Source organism: Panthera leo, chromosome F2 (genome assembly GCF_018350215.1).
Source record: "Panthera leo isolate Ple1 chromosome F2, P.leo_Ple1_pat1.1, whole genome shotgun sequence".
Classification (NCBI taxonomy): domain Eukaryota; kingdom Metazoa; phylum Chordata; class Mammalia; order Carnivora; family Felidae; genus Panthera; species Panthera leo.
The window spans coordinates 39,044,184-39,058,755 of NC_056695.1; the positions used below are offsets into that span (position 1 = coordinate 39,044,184).

The following is a 14,572-nucleotide window of genomic DNA, read 5'->3' on the forward strand; positions in this document are numbered from 1 at the left end:
TTTGTTAGGATCCCAAATATTCAAATAATGTATATTGATATATTACGTTGTAAACTATTACTGGGGCAACATGAGGAATTTGAATGAGGTCTGTGAGTTAAATACTGTTAACGTCCTGATTTTGGTAGTTGTACTATAGTTATATAAGAGAATGTCCTTGGTCTCAGTTAATACACACTAAAATCTTTAGGGTCAAAGGGCATCGTGTATGCGACTTACTCTCAAATGGATGGCAAAAAATACGTATAACGGGAAAAAAAAGGGAGGGAAGAAAAGAAGAAAAGAAAGATATTAAAGCCAGTACAGTAAAATAGGGGAAACTGGGTAAAAGGTATAAGGGAATTTTTTTACACTGTTTTTTTTGCAACTTTTCTGCAAGTCTCAAATCATTTCAGAATAAAATGGTGCTAAATATTATATGATATACTTTCATGCACAGGATATACTTTGTGCAATTATAATTTTCTGTGAAAAAGGATGTGCTGGTTATACAACATTCAATTGAGAGCTCTGCCCCTTTGATATTTTTCAAATGCTTGAAGTTTTCTTTTATTTACTTTCTTTTGCCATAAAGGTAATGTATAATGCTTTGATTGCAAAGATACACTTTGTAGGTTTTCTTCTAAAAAAAAATTTGCCCACAGCAAATTTTAGAATCTTGGGGGGAAAAGCTTTCAAATTGTAACAAGCTGAGTGCAGATGTTACATTCTGCCCTTGGTGTTTTCATCATGCTGGATGCCTTGACACTATGAACACCACAAATGCTTTTCAAGAAGCCTATAAAGATAAATATTATAAGTAGTTATTCAAGATTTCCAGATGAAACTGCCACCTGTACTTTGGAGATTTAATATACTCCTTAATATTAGCATCCATCCATGGAAAACTATCCCCACACTGTTCTTATGCAGCAGATTAGGGATACCGCTGTGAGAAGAACACAAATTTAATCGACATCACTCCTAAGTCATATTTGAGATGGAAAACCTACGATAGAAAACAGGCACATCTAAAAAACGTTTACATGATAAAAGTATTGCTCTTTCTCTCCTCGTGAAGCCCCCACCATGTCAAGTATATCCAGAATTAGTTTCAGGAACCCACAAAACAGTGAGGAAAAATAATCGGGGACTCGGTAGATTACGACATGTTGAATTTTTTAAAAACCTGATTACGTGGAAAATATACAGTGCGGTTTTGAATCTGCTTCCACTGCTTACCACTTATGGTAGGACTTCCTTTGTGCATAGCTATTCAAGTTGACTTTCCCACAACGGTGGTCTATTCAGAAAAATCTGCTCTCACTTAATAGCAGTCAAACAAAGACTTGAGCAGATAATAGCCCAGAAAAAGAATTTGGATTACACAAGACTTTACCGTCAATTTTTCTTTATGAACGATCACGGATTTAACTTAAAGACACACAAATAAGGGAAATACAGAGAAAAGACTCTCTCCCACAACATAAAATGTCATCCTTCTGCTGTCCAAAATGGCAATTCTTTATATCTCTTAGTGGAGTAAGTTGCACTGACAGCTTAAAAATGGGGAAGAAAAAGTGATCAGAAAGAAGATGTAGCCATTCCTTTTCCAGACAGGTGACACTCAGCACATTTTAACAGCTTGGGAGTATCCTGTGACCCACGTAGAAATCTTAGAGGTGATTCTATAAATCTAATTATACTATGCAGCTGAGCAACATATATATTTAACCTTTAAACTGAATGATCTGTCTGATTTGTATACTAGACATGCAAGAGAGTTTTCTGGTTCTCTAAGTCACGAAGCCTAGAATACTATCAGATTTGGACACTCCTTACCACTCTTACAAAAACAGGTATTTCTTTGAGAAAGCTATAAAAAGTCTTGGATAAGAGCCAAATGATCAGATTGTCAACAAGCTGCAAAAAAACTACAGACACAGCTGGGTCAAATCACAACCCAAAGAGACCCTTTCCCTTGACTATTTCTCCTTGAATAGGGTTCCTAGCCCAACACCCAGGTGATCCTTTGCAGAAGTAGTATTTTCCAGTTTCTCAAGTCAAACTATTTTAATAGTTGGGGTTATGGCAGCTCAAAGTCACAGTCTGTGTCTGTCACATCATCTTTTAACTCCTGAAACAGGCTTATGGATTTATCTCTTGAGTTGGTTTTTGCAAGGCTTTGACTCAACTTTTAGTGTTGGTGGTCCACCAAGATTCTGCCAGATCTGAACTGTGTAAAGTCAACGTGTGACCAAGAACTTGAAATCAGCCCCCAAAGGTAGAGCAGTATCTCTTAATGAAAATATGATGGTGTATATGGTGGGGAAAAACAAAAGTTAAGCAACTTTGTCATTTAAGTTAGAAAATAATTTAGCTATGGTCCTTGAATATTAATTAGAACAGATCAATTTCAGATACTGGTTGTAATCATAACACCTCAGAGTGCCTTGGGGCACACCTGGGTGGCTCAGTGGGTTAACCGTCCGACTTCGGCTCAGGTCATGATCTTGAGGTTTGTGGGTTCGAGCCCCGCATTGGGCTCTGTGCTGACAGCTCAGAGCCTGGAGCCTGCTTCGGATTCTGGGTCTCCCTCTGTCTCTGTCCCTCCCCCACTCGTGCTTTGTCTCTCTCAAACAACGTGTAAACATTTAAAAAAAACTAGTCAACTAGTTTTGCTGAGATTTTCTTAACAATTTAGGAGACGTGTCGATTATATCTCAATTTTACAACATCAGGCGAAAAGACAGACGTAGGCGATTTAATTTCTAAAACACTACAAGTTTTTTTCTATTAAGAATACACTGCACATAAGCTGAGACCTCTTAGGCCAGCTTTCGGCCTGAAACCATGAAAGCACCTGAAAAACAGAGGATTATAACAGAAAGACTGCCAGACGGTCACTTACATGGCACTGGCAGCTGCTACCAAAATAAAAACGATTCCATGTTCTAATAAGGCCCGGGTGAAGAATATTAATTAGGATTTTAAAATTTTGGTTTGTGGCGGGGGGCTGTTTTGTTTTTGTTGTCGTTAGCAGGAAAGGCCCTCCTTGTCGCTCCTCACATGGCTGCATGAACAACTGTGCACAGCTGCTAGAACGCTAGACGGGTGTTTTCAACAGTTCTTACCAGCTTTCTTCCAGATCTCCTCTGGCACGTATCCAGAAGCAGGCCTGTGAAGGAATTCCCGATGCGCATCTAGGAAAAGGATGCAAAGCGGGGCGGGGGGGGGGGGGGGCGGGGGGAGGAAGAAAGCACCATAAGCACGTTATGTCATTACACACAGTAGAAACCGGCCATGCCTGTTCTCTTGGCTGCTCTACAAAAACATAATTTTTAAAAGGCCGAGCATTTCACTTCTAGAAAATAAACACGAAGAGCAAGGCCGGTCATTAGAGCTCAAGGAAAACAGAAGGCCGTTGGTCTAAATGCCTTGGATGCTCAAAATTCAACAACTTCCATGATTTCATTATACACTATGATATCTGGGAGCACTGCTCCCAGAACGCTCTCAACTGTGGGGATTTTCATAGGCATACTTTATTTTGTTAAAGAATATGAATGGTGTTTGGTAGTTTTCCTTCCAAGAGTCAAACTGGTAGTTAGAAACTCAAATCTTAGGCTAATGTTAATTTTCACACAGCTCTGATTCCACCACCTTTCAGTAAATAGTGAGCCTTACTCCATGGCGAACCAGTTCTCACAATTACTTCTTAAAAATCTCGCTGAGCACGAAACATTTTCACACACATTAGATCATATGGGTTTGACGTGTGGAAGCAAGAGAGAATCATTAGAATGGATTCAGAGGTATTTGGTTAACAAAACAGAATCAGTACCTGCTTTCCAAAAAAGAAAATGACATCTCACATTAAATGAAATGTGCTTATCATACTTGGCAAATTTTAAAAGTTTGAGAAAACATAAGAAAACTGATGTAGGAATGCTAACCTCCAAAATAACATGCTCATGGAAATGGCAGGACACCTTTAATATTTTCCTATATATGCTTGAAAATAAAGTGTATACAGTCTTCCATAGTTAAAATATATACTATATGTCTTCCACATTGAATTTCCCTGAAAGCCTATGTATTTAGGGGCTTGGGGGAAGAAAAAAATCACTTCAACTTTTGTAAATATAACAATCATTCAACCCATAATAAATGTCAAGTCATTAAAAATTTCCCTACATTTATAAAAAATGTCAAGTAGCAGAATACAGAGTATAGACAACAGAAAAGCCCAATCAATTTAGCTAAGTATATATACAATTTTACATTTGAATGCCTTAAAGAGATTTGAATGTTTTGATTCCTTGTAGGGCACACAGATTTATCAGTTGACTAAAACTGAAGATTTCCCCAACTATTCTGAATTAGCAAAAGCTTATTATATCTTAATGAAGGGCATTTGGAAACCCTCTGTACTATCTCTGCAATGTTTCTTCAAATCTAAAATTATTCCAAATATATAATTTTATTTTAAGTTTTCATTATAATTTCATGATTACTTGATAATCGGATGGACTGGAATACCCTTGCATTCTCATGCACACATTGACTTCTATAAGGAAAATGATGAAAACCAAAATGCTTTTATTTAGGTAATTTTCATCCTTAAAACATCTAGACTGTTTGGAGCACACACAACTTCAAGCAAATATGATATGGCTAATTAGATTTGTCAAGATTTAACTTCCACACCACTATAACTATTTCCAAAAGAAATAAAGAAAGTGTAATCAAGTTCACATTTAGCCATACAGCACAGTGAATCAGAGATGAACTTGTGGCAGCTTTTAAAGACAATTTTTGGGAACAGATTTTGGCTTAAGTATAATTTATTAGATAAGAATAGATATGTAAAGTCTGAAGAGAAACAGAAAAATCATGCCTTCTCCAAAGAAGCAAAAAATAAATAAATAAAGTGTTTTCCAATTATTGGATTAAGAAAAGATCAATACCCTTATAAAAATTATATTTTTTAATAAATGGCCAATTGTTATTACAGGGAATGGGAAAGGTAATGTTAAGTTATCCACAGGCCATGCATGAAAGATACTAATTACCGGCCCCAGAGAACATAGGCCGAAGAGAGTTTGTTCTAGAGCCCAGTGAAGTTGAATCCCAGCTTGGCCATATATTAGGCTGGTGACATTGAGCAAGCTAGTTTCTCCAGGTCTCAGTCACCATATCTATAAAGTGGGGACACTAATACAACATCTAGGTGCACTGCTATGGAGACTGAACGAGGTAATTCCTATTGCATGCTGGGAACCACACATCCCAAACTCTCATTAGACGTTACATGCTATTACCTTTGTTATTATTATCACTGTTATTATTATTTCGTAGGCTGCCCAGTAAGAATGGATACTTATTTCCTCATCAAGAATTAAGGTGAAAAAAAAAGCACCTTAAAATTCCTTTTTTCTCTTAGCACTTAAATCCATATAGCATGAAACTTAAAAAAGAAAACAAACAACTCTGAAGAGATTTGGATTAAGCAATATACAACAGTGATTTTTTATTCCGAGCATGTCACTTGGGGATAGAAGTTATTTACATAGTTAGTAATTCACTGTCTTCTTCCTTGTTGGAAAGTTCTCAACTTTCTTACATGATACTCTTATAAATTTTATTTAAAACTCATGAATGTTGATAGCCCCCAAATTTACTCAAAGATAATGTCCAAGGCTTAATTATGTGTCACCTTCCTAGGGGCTGTACAACAGAGATTGTGAAGGTCCATACACTTTCCATACTGGAAAGTTGTGCAGTATTTCACCTTGTCTGTATCTCCCTAAAATTCACAGTGACGTATAAACTTATACTCCACCTCACCTTGACACCTGATAGAAACACCACAGCCAACCAAGCAAAAGTCCTTTTGATCCTACTCTACCTCCTTAAATAATGTCTTTTCAAAATAAGAGAAGAATCTAAAGCAGGTAAATTATTTTTATAAAATAGACAAAGATTTACATATATGTATACATATATACATACATACTTTACAATACCCTCTCCAGTTTTAAGTTACTGTGTCCTAGCTAAACATCAGGTCTACCAACCAAATGAATGATCAATACGTGTATTCCTCAGATTCTATTTTTGATACACTGATGAATACCACTGTCACTACAGAAACCAAATGACTAATAAGCGTACTATCTTCTGTTGAAGTAGCAGCAATAACAGTGTCTATATAGGCAATATTGAATTTAAAAAACAAATAAATCCAGGGGTACCTGGGTGGCTCAGTCAGTTAAGCATCTGACTCTTGATTTCAGCCCAGGTCATGATCCCATTTGTGAGATCAAGCCCTGCATCGAGCTCCATGCTGATGACAGTATGGAGCCTGCTTGGGATTCTCTCTCCCCCTCTCTCTCTGCCCCTCCCCCCACTCACACATCTTGTCTTGTTGTCTCTCGCTCTCTCTCTCAAAATAAACATTTTAAAAAACACAAAACAAACAAACAAAACATCTTGAAGTTGCTCAATATGACAAGAGACAACTTATCTCCCAAGGCTTCCTTAGGATAGAATATTGACTGCTCTAGACAAACCTATGCAAAATACCTTATGTTTTTAAGGCCCAGATTTTAAAGAACCTAATTTTTAAACCATTAAATATTAACCACCTATAAAATACCAGTTGCTATAAAATGGATAGCTGTTGTAAAACGTAGTCACAGAAACAAAGGTAAGAGATGGCTTAAAATGTGAAATGTATACATACATAACTATTTCAAAACTGCAGAATTGTAGAAAAGCCCTACATCAGTATGGCTCGCTCTGGGAAGCAAATTGCTTGGGGGTGAGAGGAGAAGAGGAGGGGCCTCCGGAGGACAACACATCTATGCAAAGAGGAGACTGCGTCAAGGCGCGGGAGTTGTTACCAGAAACGTGGAAGAACAGAAAAAGCAATCTACAATGTATGAGATGGAAGATGCGCTACACTTACGAAAGAATGGAGACCATTGGATACTAGAAACATCAAGGGCCGCCATCAATATATATGAAGGGATGAGCTGATAGCCTTTGGAGAACCAATGGGACCTCATTTGACCCAGGACAGCAAGGCTCAAAACTTGGCAGCACCTAGGTATGGCCTTCATCCTGTAGTGGGCAGAATGAGGCTGAGATCATGATAATATCGATCACAAAAACCGTCAAAGGAAAGGACAGGTGAGGTGAGTTCGTCTTTATAAATCCTACTTATTATTTTTAAGGATAATAAATTCCAAAGCTTCAATATTGTGTCCCAGAAGCCCAAACCAAACCTAGAAGCCAGAACTACACTAGGATTTCTGTTTTTAACAGTAAAAATACCCAGCGCTTGAGGAGGTAATCATCTTTCCTTGTTTTTAAAAGATGGGAATATTTAACTAATACTCCCATCTTTTTTAACCCAACACACTTAAATACAGTAGGCGCTTTCCTTAGGAGCTGAGCTGAATGGTCTTGAAATGAATTTCATGGTGTGGTTTAAAGGAATCAATATAAGTGTATAAAACACTAAACTTTTATATGCAGATATACTGTGAATAACGTGTTGTGGTTTTTGTAATCTGATGGTAAGAAAAGATGTATTTCTTTGGTTGGGAGAAAACTACTTTTCTATAGCCTTGTATTAGGAAGTAGGGCCTCAAAGGTACAACGTATTTACTGAGTCTAAAACAGAATTCCCCTTTTCTAGTTTTTCTGCTTGTTAAATAAAGCAGCTACCTAAAAACTGGAGATATTTCCAGAATGAAAAAATACCTAAGAATCTACTCTAATTTTATAATCTTGTATACGAAGCAAAAACACTATCCCACCACTATCCTTTAAAGTACTTTTTGAGATTACATGCTAGACATAATAGCAACAGCTATTACTCTACTACAGGTCGAGCACTGTATGATTTATACCTATTAACTCATCTGATACAGAAACATCCCCATTTTATCGATGAGGAAAGTGAGGCACAGAGAGTTACTTGCCAAAGGTGACGAAACTAGGAAGGAGTGGAGTAGAAGCTCGCATCCAAACAATCTGTGCTTTTAACCTTCACGCTAGATTTCCTGAGGTTTTCGACAGTAATGAGAAATTCTATAATTCGATTATATGACAATCATAAAGCTTTCTGACCAGTGGAATTTTAAAATACCAATTTCCCTACCAATCTACTTGAGACAAGGGTGGTATCAATTTGCCAAACTTGGAATTTCTGAGCGTTTTATGAATGAATAACTTGACTCTACATCCCATTTAAAAGAAACAAAAACCTCTTTCTGACATTTCCCTTTCTGGCAAGAGTTAAACCCTCACCAAAACATACATGCAGGTATTTTCAAAATTCCATACACTGTCATCACAACATTCACACATTCACAACACACGCACGCACACACACTCACACACACACACACACACACACACACACACACACACACAGGGAAAAATGTATTCCTGTTTCAAAGATATATGTTTCAGGCTCCGACATTAGTCCATCATTAGATACTTCTCTTAACTCTAATGGTATAAAAGACTTCTTGAGAAACACAGAAGGAAGGCACACAAATACAAGATGAGCTGTAGAAAGATTCTAGAACAGTCCACAGGCAGTAAAAAGAAAGTAATTTAAAGTAAATAAAATGTCAGGAGCCAAGAGAGTGATACAAGTAGCACATTGAGAGAAAAGGGCAATGGAGACAAAGGTGGAGAAAAACAGCAGCAGAGGGATCCAGATAAACACTGAGGGAGCGCGGGAAGTGCTAACGGGCAGCTACCTACCTGCACATACAAAGGCAATTCTATTTCAGTGATTGTATCCGTCAATTCTGATGGCATTAACTCGCTCTTCAGTGAAATTCACAACGTAACAAAACTTCAGTGTACAAAAAACAAGTCATACTTTGAAAACAGAGACAACTGGGTTAAGAATTAGCTTTCTAACTTGAATACTTGAATATTTGGAGTTTTTCCTGCAAAGTGAAGAGTTAACAACAAAAATAACACAAATCTCATCTCTAGGGGGAAAAAAAAACCCAATTATTTTGAAGAGTCCTTCAAGATATCAACCTGATTTTGACTTAAAGAGTAGAAATAACATCACGGGTTCAGTATGTACTCAATTTTTAAATTTGTTCAAGAGGCTATTCAAAATGGCCTTTATTTAATATCTGGGGAAAAGTCCCGAAATTTAATTGGTAATAGATTAATCATGCTCTCTTGCTAATCCCTCACACTGACTTAACACTATGGATGTATTTCAAAAGTGAGAACGGGAGTCAGTAAATATAACACAGCAGTCATGGAGGTTATGTTCTCTGTCCAGTCCCCTCCAAATGCAGTTTAAAAATGTTCAGAACGTTTGTGTGTGACTTAAACACTGCCAGTGTTTCCAAGCTAGGGAGGTAACCAAGGAAATATTTGGAACTAAAGATAATCTCCTATATTATCATTCTGAAGTTCTGCAGGTCTCATTTGACCTTGGAAGCAGCTGCAGAACTGAGAGAATCGGTCTAAAAGAAACATGTGTACCGTTACTGTAGGATATGGAAATCTATGAGTACGTGAAGATATAGACATATCCATAGCTCTTATCTATACACACACATATAGCCACTCCACACTTTCCAGAAGCAGAAAATAGACTCATCAGCCAGTAATCTCCGCTCCTCTGTTTACACATCTATACATTCAACTCTAAAACCTAGGAGAGAACCTTAGGAAGCGCCTAATGTGAATGCCTGTGGTCCATGTTTACAAACCACCGGCTGTCTTAGAGCCACAGCCCAGCCCCACGAAACAAAACTGAAAGAGTTCAAGGCTAAGAAAGGACGCACAACAAAATAACATGCGGGATGTTTAAACTTGCACATCGTGTGGCTCTTGACAAGTTAACCTCTAAAGTTGTGATGGTTTCTTGAAAGGCAATCTAGGGTTCTGTGTCCCTAAGGGGCATGACTGTTTGTTAAAAGAAAACAGTCAGAGTCCAAACAAAGAAAGCAAATGCTTGTAGTCTTTGAATAATACCATCCACAAAAGCTTAATGTCAAAGCAACCTCGTATTACCAAAACTATGAGTTCATGAAGCATCACAGGAAATAATTTAATTTATGTACTCCTAAGAAGTTTTCAAACCAACTTTATTCTTTTAATTAGCAGGGAAACTAAACCCAGCTTCCTGGAGAATACACAATTGCATCACCCAAATGTGTATGCAATAGTGGTGACAATCGAAGGCATTCTAGATTCTGCGTGCTGAAAATAACACACGTAGGCATTAAGTCCTATCGGTTTCTGAACTTTTTCTTTTATAGTAGGCAGCAGATAATACTCGTCTTGTCAGTTCAGGGAACCGATCTGACGTGGCATCTGATACCAGGCCCCCAGCTATGGCCCTGCCTATCTTTCCAATAGACTAAAAGTTCCTCAAGGGAAGGAAAGAAGAATTTCCTTTATCTCACTGCCTAGCACAATGCCTGGCACACAATAAACATTCGAGAAGTAAGTACTGACTCAACGAATCTGTTCAATAAAGCAGGTTAAACTGAACACCTCTACTCCTAAACTTGTATTTACTTTAAGGTTCTCAATTTTTGCCTATACTGGATGTTTACAAATATCTTCCTTATTTGTCCTGAAAACGCCTATCACGATTAGCCAATTTTTTATTCATAATAAGAAAAAGAAAACCAGGATGTTTACTCAGCTCGGCTCTAAATAGTTTTATGTGGACCATCGTTGGTTCAAATTAAAGTGAAACCTATTTCCATTGCTTGCCTTAACAAAACCTAATAAATGCACATTTGTCTTTAAAACACACTTTAGAATAACGCCCAGAGAGTAAAGTAAGTGACTTGGAGTCTTTCTTACTCTAACACTTATTACGGTAATGGGCATTCAGCATTCAGCGACCAGTAGCAATCCACAAACCTAAGCACAAAGCAAACTTTACTGCCTAAGGAATAATTTTAACAAAAAAGATACTATGATCCACAGCCACTACATACAAGCTTTTAATTTTTGAGAATCAGCCATGGGCAATAAATGAGGCCAAAGTCACGAGCCTGATCAGCACGTGTATGTCATTAGCTTCGTTTGTGGCACGAACTGGACTGTGCCCTAACCTGAGTTAGCTGACAGGTATGTAGCTAAGCAAGGAGGAAGACGAAATGACAGAACACGGATCAACACACATCCATCACCACTAAGTTTACTCAGATGGAACACACGTGTCGTGGCCAGCAGTGTAAACGGTGACATCTTGTTATTAATTGTAAGGCAAAAGTTCACAGGCCACTCAAAAGTTCTCCCGGGCTCAGGATTTTTCCATGTATTTGTGACGGTATTCTATTTATAACCCCAACAATACTCACATATTAATATAAAATACGACCACATATTGAGTATCCAACTTCTAAAGCACGGCTATATAAACAGTCCTGTGTAGAACTAGAATTCATGAAGAAATTTACGCGAGCTTAAGTCAAGGTCAAGTCACTGGACAACAGTGCCACCTTCGTTACTAATTTGCAAGTGGCAGTGGGGAAACTACAGAACTAATAGGTATCTCTTCCTGGTTAAGTGTTTTATTAAAATAAAAGATAGAGCTAGAAAACAAGGTTATCTCAGAGGCTGTGTCTTGAATGAAAAATCAGACACCATACGTCTCAAATACCGTGTGCAGCGGCAGAATTCAGCGCCCCGGAGGGCTTACTAGAAGCTACAGAAGCTTGGGGCCCGCTCCTTGAGATTTTGTTCTTGCAGACTGGAGACAGGGTCCAAAGAGCTGTGCTATGAAGAGGCACACGTGTGAGTGATGCAGATGACATTCTGGTCTGGCTTTGAAGCTCTGCCCTAAGCCCAACAGGACCCTGGGAAAGGAGGTTAAGTTTTGTGACCCGCTCTGTATAAGCCAATGTGCGCCCGGCTTCCTAACGGAGAGATGAGGCCTATCTGGGGATGTCAAGTGTTTATCGTCCTAGAATGCCCCGCACATCCTTTATTTTTGAAAAGACAGATTAAATATGCAACCAGCATTAAGACGGTAAGCAGTGTCTGTTCAGTAGGTCCATCCAAAGAAAAGGTACCTAATGCGACTGGGTCTGGGTTGACAGGACTCTGCTGCCTTGAGTGGCTGCTGCTGCCACCGCCACCCTTTTTCAAGTCCTCGGCGTCACTGTAGCGCCGGATCCAGTAATTCAGCTCCTCCCGGTCTGCTTCCTGACATCGCCTTAGTACAGTGAGAGATCGTCGTGTTTTCTCCACCATGTCCATTATGCAGTTTAACAGCTGTGTGAGAAACGGGGCACAGGGGAAGAACACAGCAATCACCACAACGCAAGAGACTCTGGTGGGCAGCGAAACAAACTCTTTTAGGACGATGAGGGATGTGATTTTATTCCTGAAGGCTTCAGTCTAGTATCTTCAAAGGTCAGATTTGAAACGGAGACCCAACAGATGAGTAAACTCAATGGGAATGAGAGTGAAACGTGGGAGGCGTGAACATGACTCACGACAGAGATTTCAGCTGAAGGCACACAGCCAACTTCCAAATACTAATCCCATTACTGTATAAACTAAATGACCCGTTTGCGATAAAACAGGAACCCACTGATCTGGCCTTGAGGACTCCTTTCCACGACCTCACATCTCTCTTACGTTAGTGGCTTTGTTATCAACGTAGAAATCAAATCCTAGATTTGATTTCAAATGTTCCCACTCATTAGGTTTCTCAAGGATAGCACTAAACACAATACCCTCAAAGCATCTCCAACATTTCTATTTTATCATAGAACCCCACTCCAATTCTTTTCAAGACATATTTAACCTAAATGATTACCGACATCTTACATGGTCAAGATGTTTCCATTCCTCTGCCCATTCTCTGTCTGTTAGTCTGTGATCAATCATTTCTTCTTGACGTGTGCCATGCAACCCTATGAATGTACAGAAGAAGGCTGAATCACCCTAAAGCATTCGGGACATAATCCATATGCACACAGGCACTTAGCAAAGACTAAACTAAATGATGTGAAAATACATTCGATTCTGGATGGAGACACAAGTCATACTCAGATTCACAATTACCGAACGGGCTCTTCATTGAGTGATAAAATGCTAAAACTAAAAGGAATTTTAGAGGTCATCTGGTCAGAACGCTTTCCTTTACATATGAAGAGATGCGGAGTAAAGGGACACCGTGCGCTGAGTCCATTATCCATAGAATGTTCCCAAAGTGAAAAATAAATATATCCTCTTAACAAATACAAGAAACCACAAGCGGACATTAAGTGGTTTCAAAGTGTAGCTTTCTAGCATTAAAAATAAAGACAGCACAAATCACTTTACGTGGACAGGGTTATGCTTTCTTAAAACAAGCATGGTAAAATTTCTCTGCATTTCAGCATGGGTAAAGGAACACAATCCTGTTGTGTAGACCTCCATGATGAAATTGGGCTGGCACAAGGTGAAAGCAACGTATACTCACTCAATTTACCAAAACATTAACAAAAAGAAATAAATTGGACATCCTTTATGAAAAAATTCAACACACCAGACATAAGTTTGGACAAATGTCTCGCATCCAAGCCAAGAAGCTGAAAATCCCAATTTGTAATCTCTAGCGGTAATTAATGCTCTTTAACATCAGAGTTAAGGTACAACCCAAACACGTAACCTGGAAATGTGCACCAAGTGAGTAACGACGGCAGTGAACGTGAGCAATCAGGTAGGAGGCTCATCAAAACGGAAAATAAATGTGTCTCACTGAGAGAACAGGGTGGAAGGCTGTGATCAGAGACCCCCGGAAACATGTTGCTCCTCCTACAAATCCATCATGGATGAAACAGCTTATTGTCCACTACAAAGGAAAGGCATTGGACTATGGCAATGTTTTCCATTTTAAATGATTCAAACTCCTTTTGGGTTAGCACTTCGCACACTGTTACTCTGAATAGCAGATTAAGTGTAGCGTGGTTTTGTCTTCTGGGCATCCAGGCTCCTTCTCAAGAGGACATTGTGTAGGAGTTAAAGGACAGTAAGAGTTAGGAGATGTTACACTTTATTTTCTGTGGAATCAGAGAGGTTAGAAGTCCCCTCTTTTACCTGATTTAGAGAAATAAAGAGGATGAGTCACATGACTCTTTTTCAGCCAACCATGAAATGCAATTTAATTTATAGCTAATAGAAGTGAACAAATGCAGGATAGTGCTTTCTCCAATTAAATAAAGATCTAAATATAAAACACTTCACACCATCCTTGTCTAATTAGAGCATGTTTGGAGATTCATTTTTAAAGTTAAAATTGTCAATGCCACCTATTGGTAAAAAAGTAACATTGCAAATATGTGTTAATTTGCGTAATAGAAAAGACACTGGGGGAAATAATATTTAGTTATTACTCTGTTTGTTGTGACTATTTCAAGTTGAAATGTTTGCAAATATGTAGTTTTTGTTGACTTATTTGTTGCTTGTGTTTTAGGGGGAAAAAAAAAACACTACCGTTGAATGAGTCATCACAGAAAACAACCAGAGAGTGATGAAGATATAAATATGGCATCGACTTTCACAATGGAAGCATCTTACTATT

The 14,572-nt window shown here is 38.4% G+C and overlaps 1 protein-coding gene across 10 annotated transcripts in view; it reads right to left on the reverse strand.

Annotated features, from left to right (window-relative positions):
- Positions 1–14,572, reverse strand: part of RUNX1T1 (RUNX1 partner transcriptional co-repressor 1) — a 154,531-nt gene that overhangs the window by 32,694 nt on the left and 107,265 nt on the right. For 9 of the 10 annotated variants that reach the window (XM_042923327.1, XM_042923321.1, XM_042923319.1 and 6 more), the window contains 3 exons: positions 12,835–12,920; positions 12,072–12,273; positions 3,114–3,182 (listed from right to left, as the gene is read on the reverse strand). In XM_042923327.1, coding sequence (XP_042779261.1) covers positions 3,114–3,182; positions 12,072–12,273; positions 12,835–12,920 — 357 coding nt within the window. The remainder of the gene's footprint in view (positions 1–3,113; positions 3,183–12,071; positions 12,274–12,834; positions 12,921–14,572) is intronic. The other variant, XM_042923328.1, reaches the window with a different exon arrangement.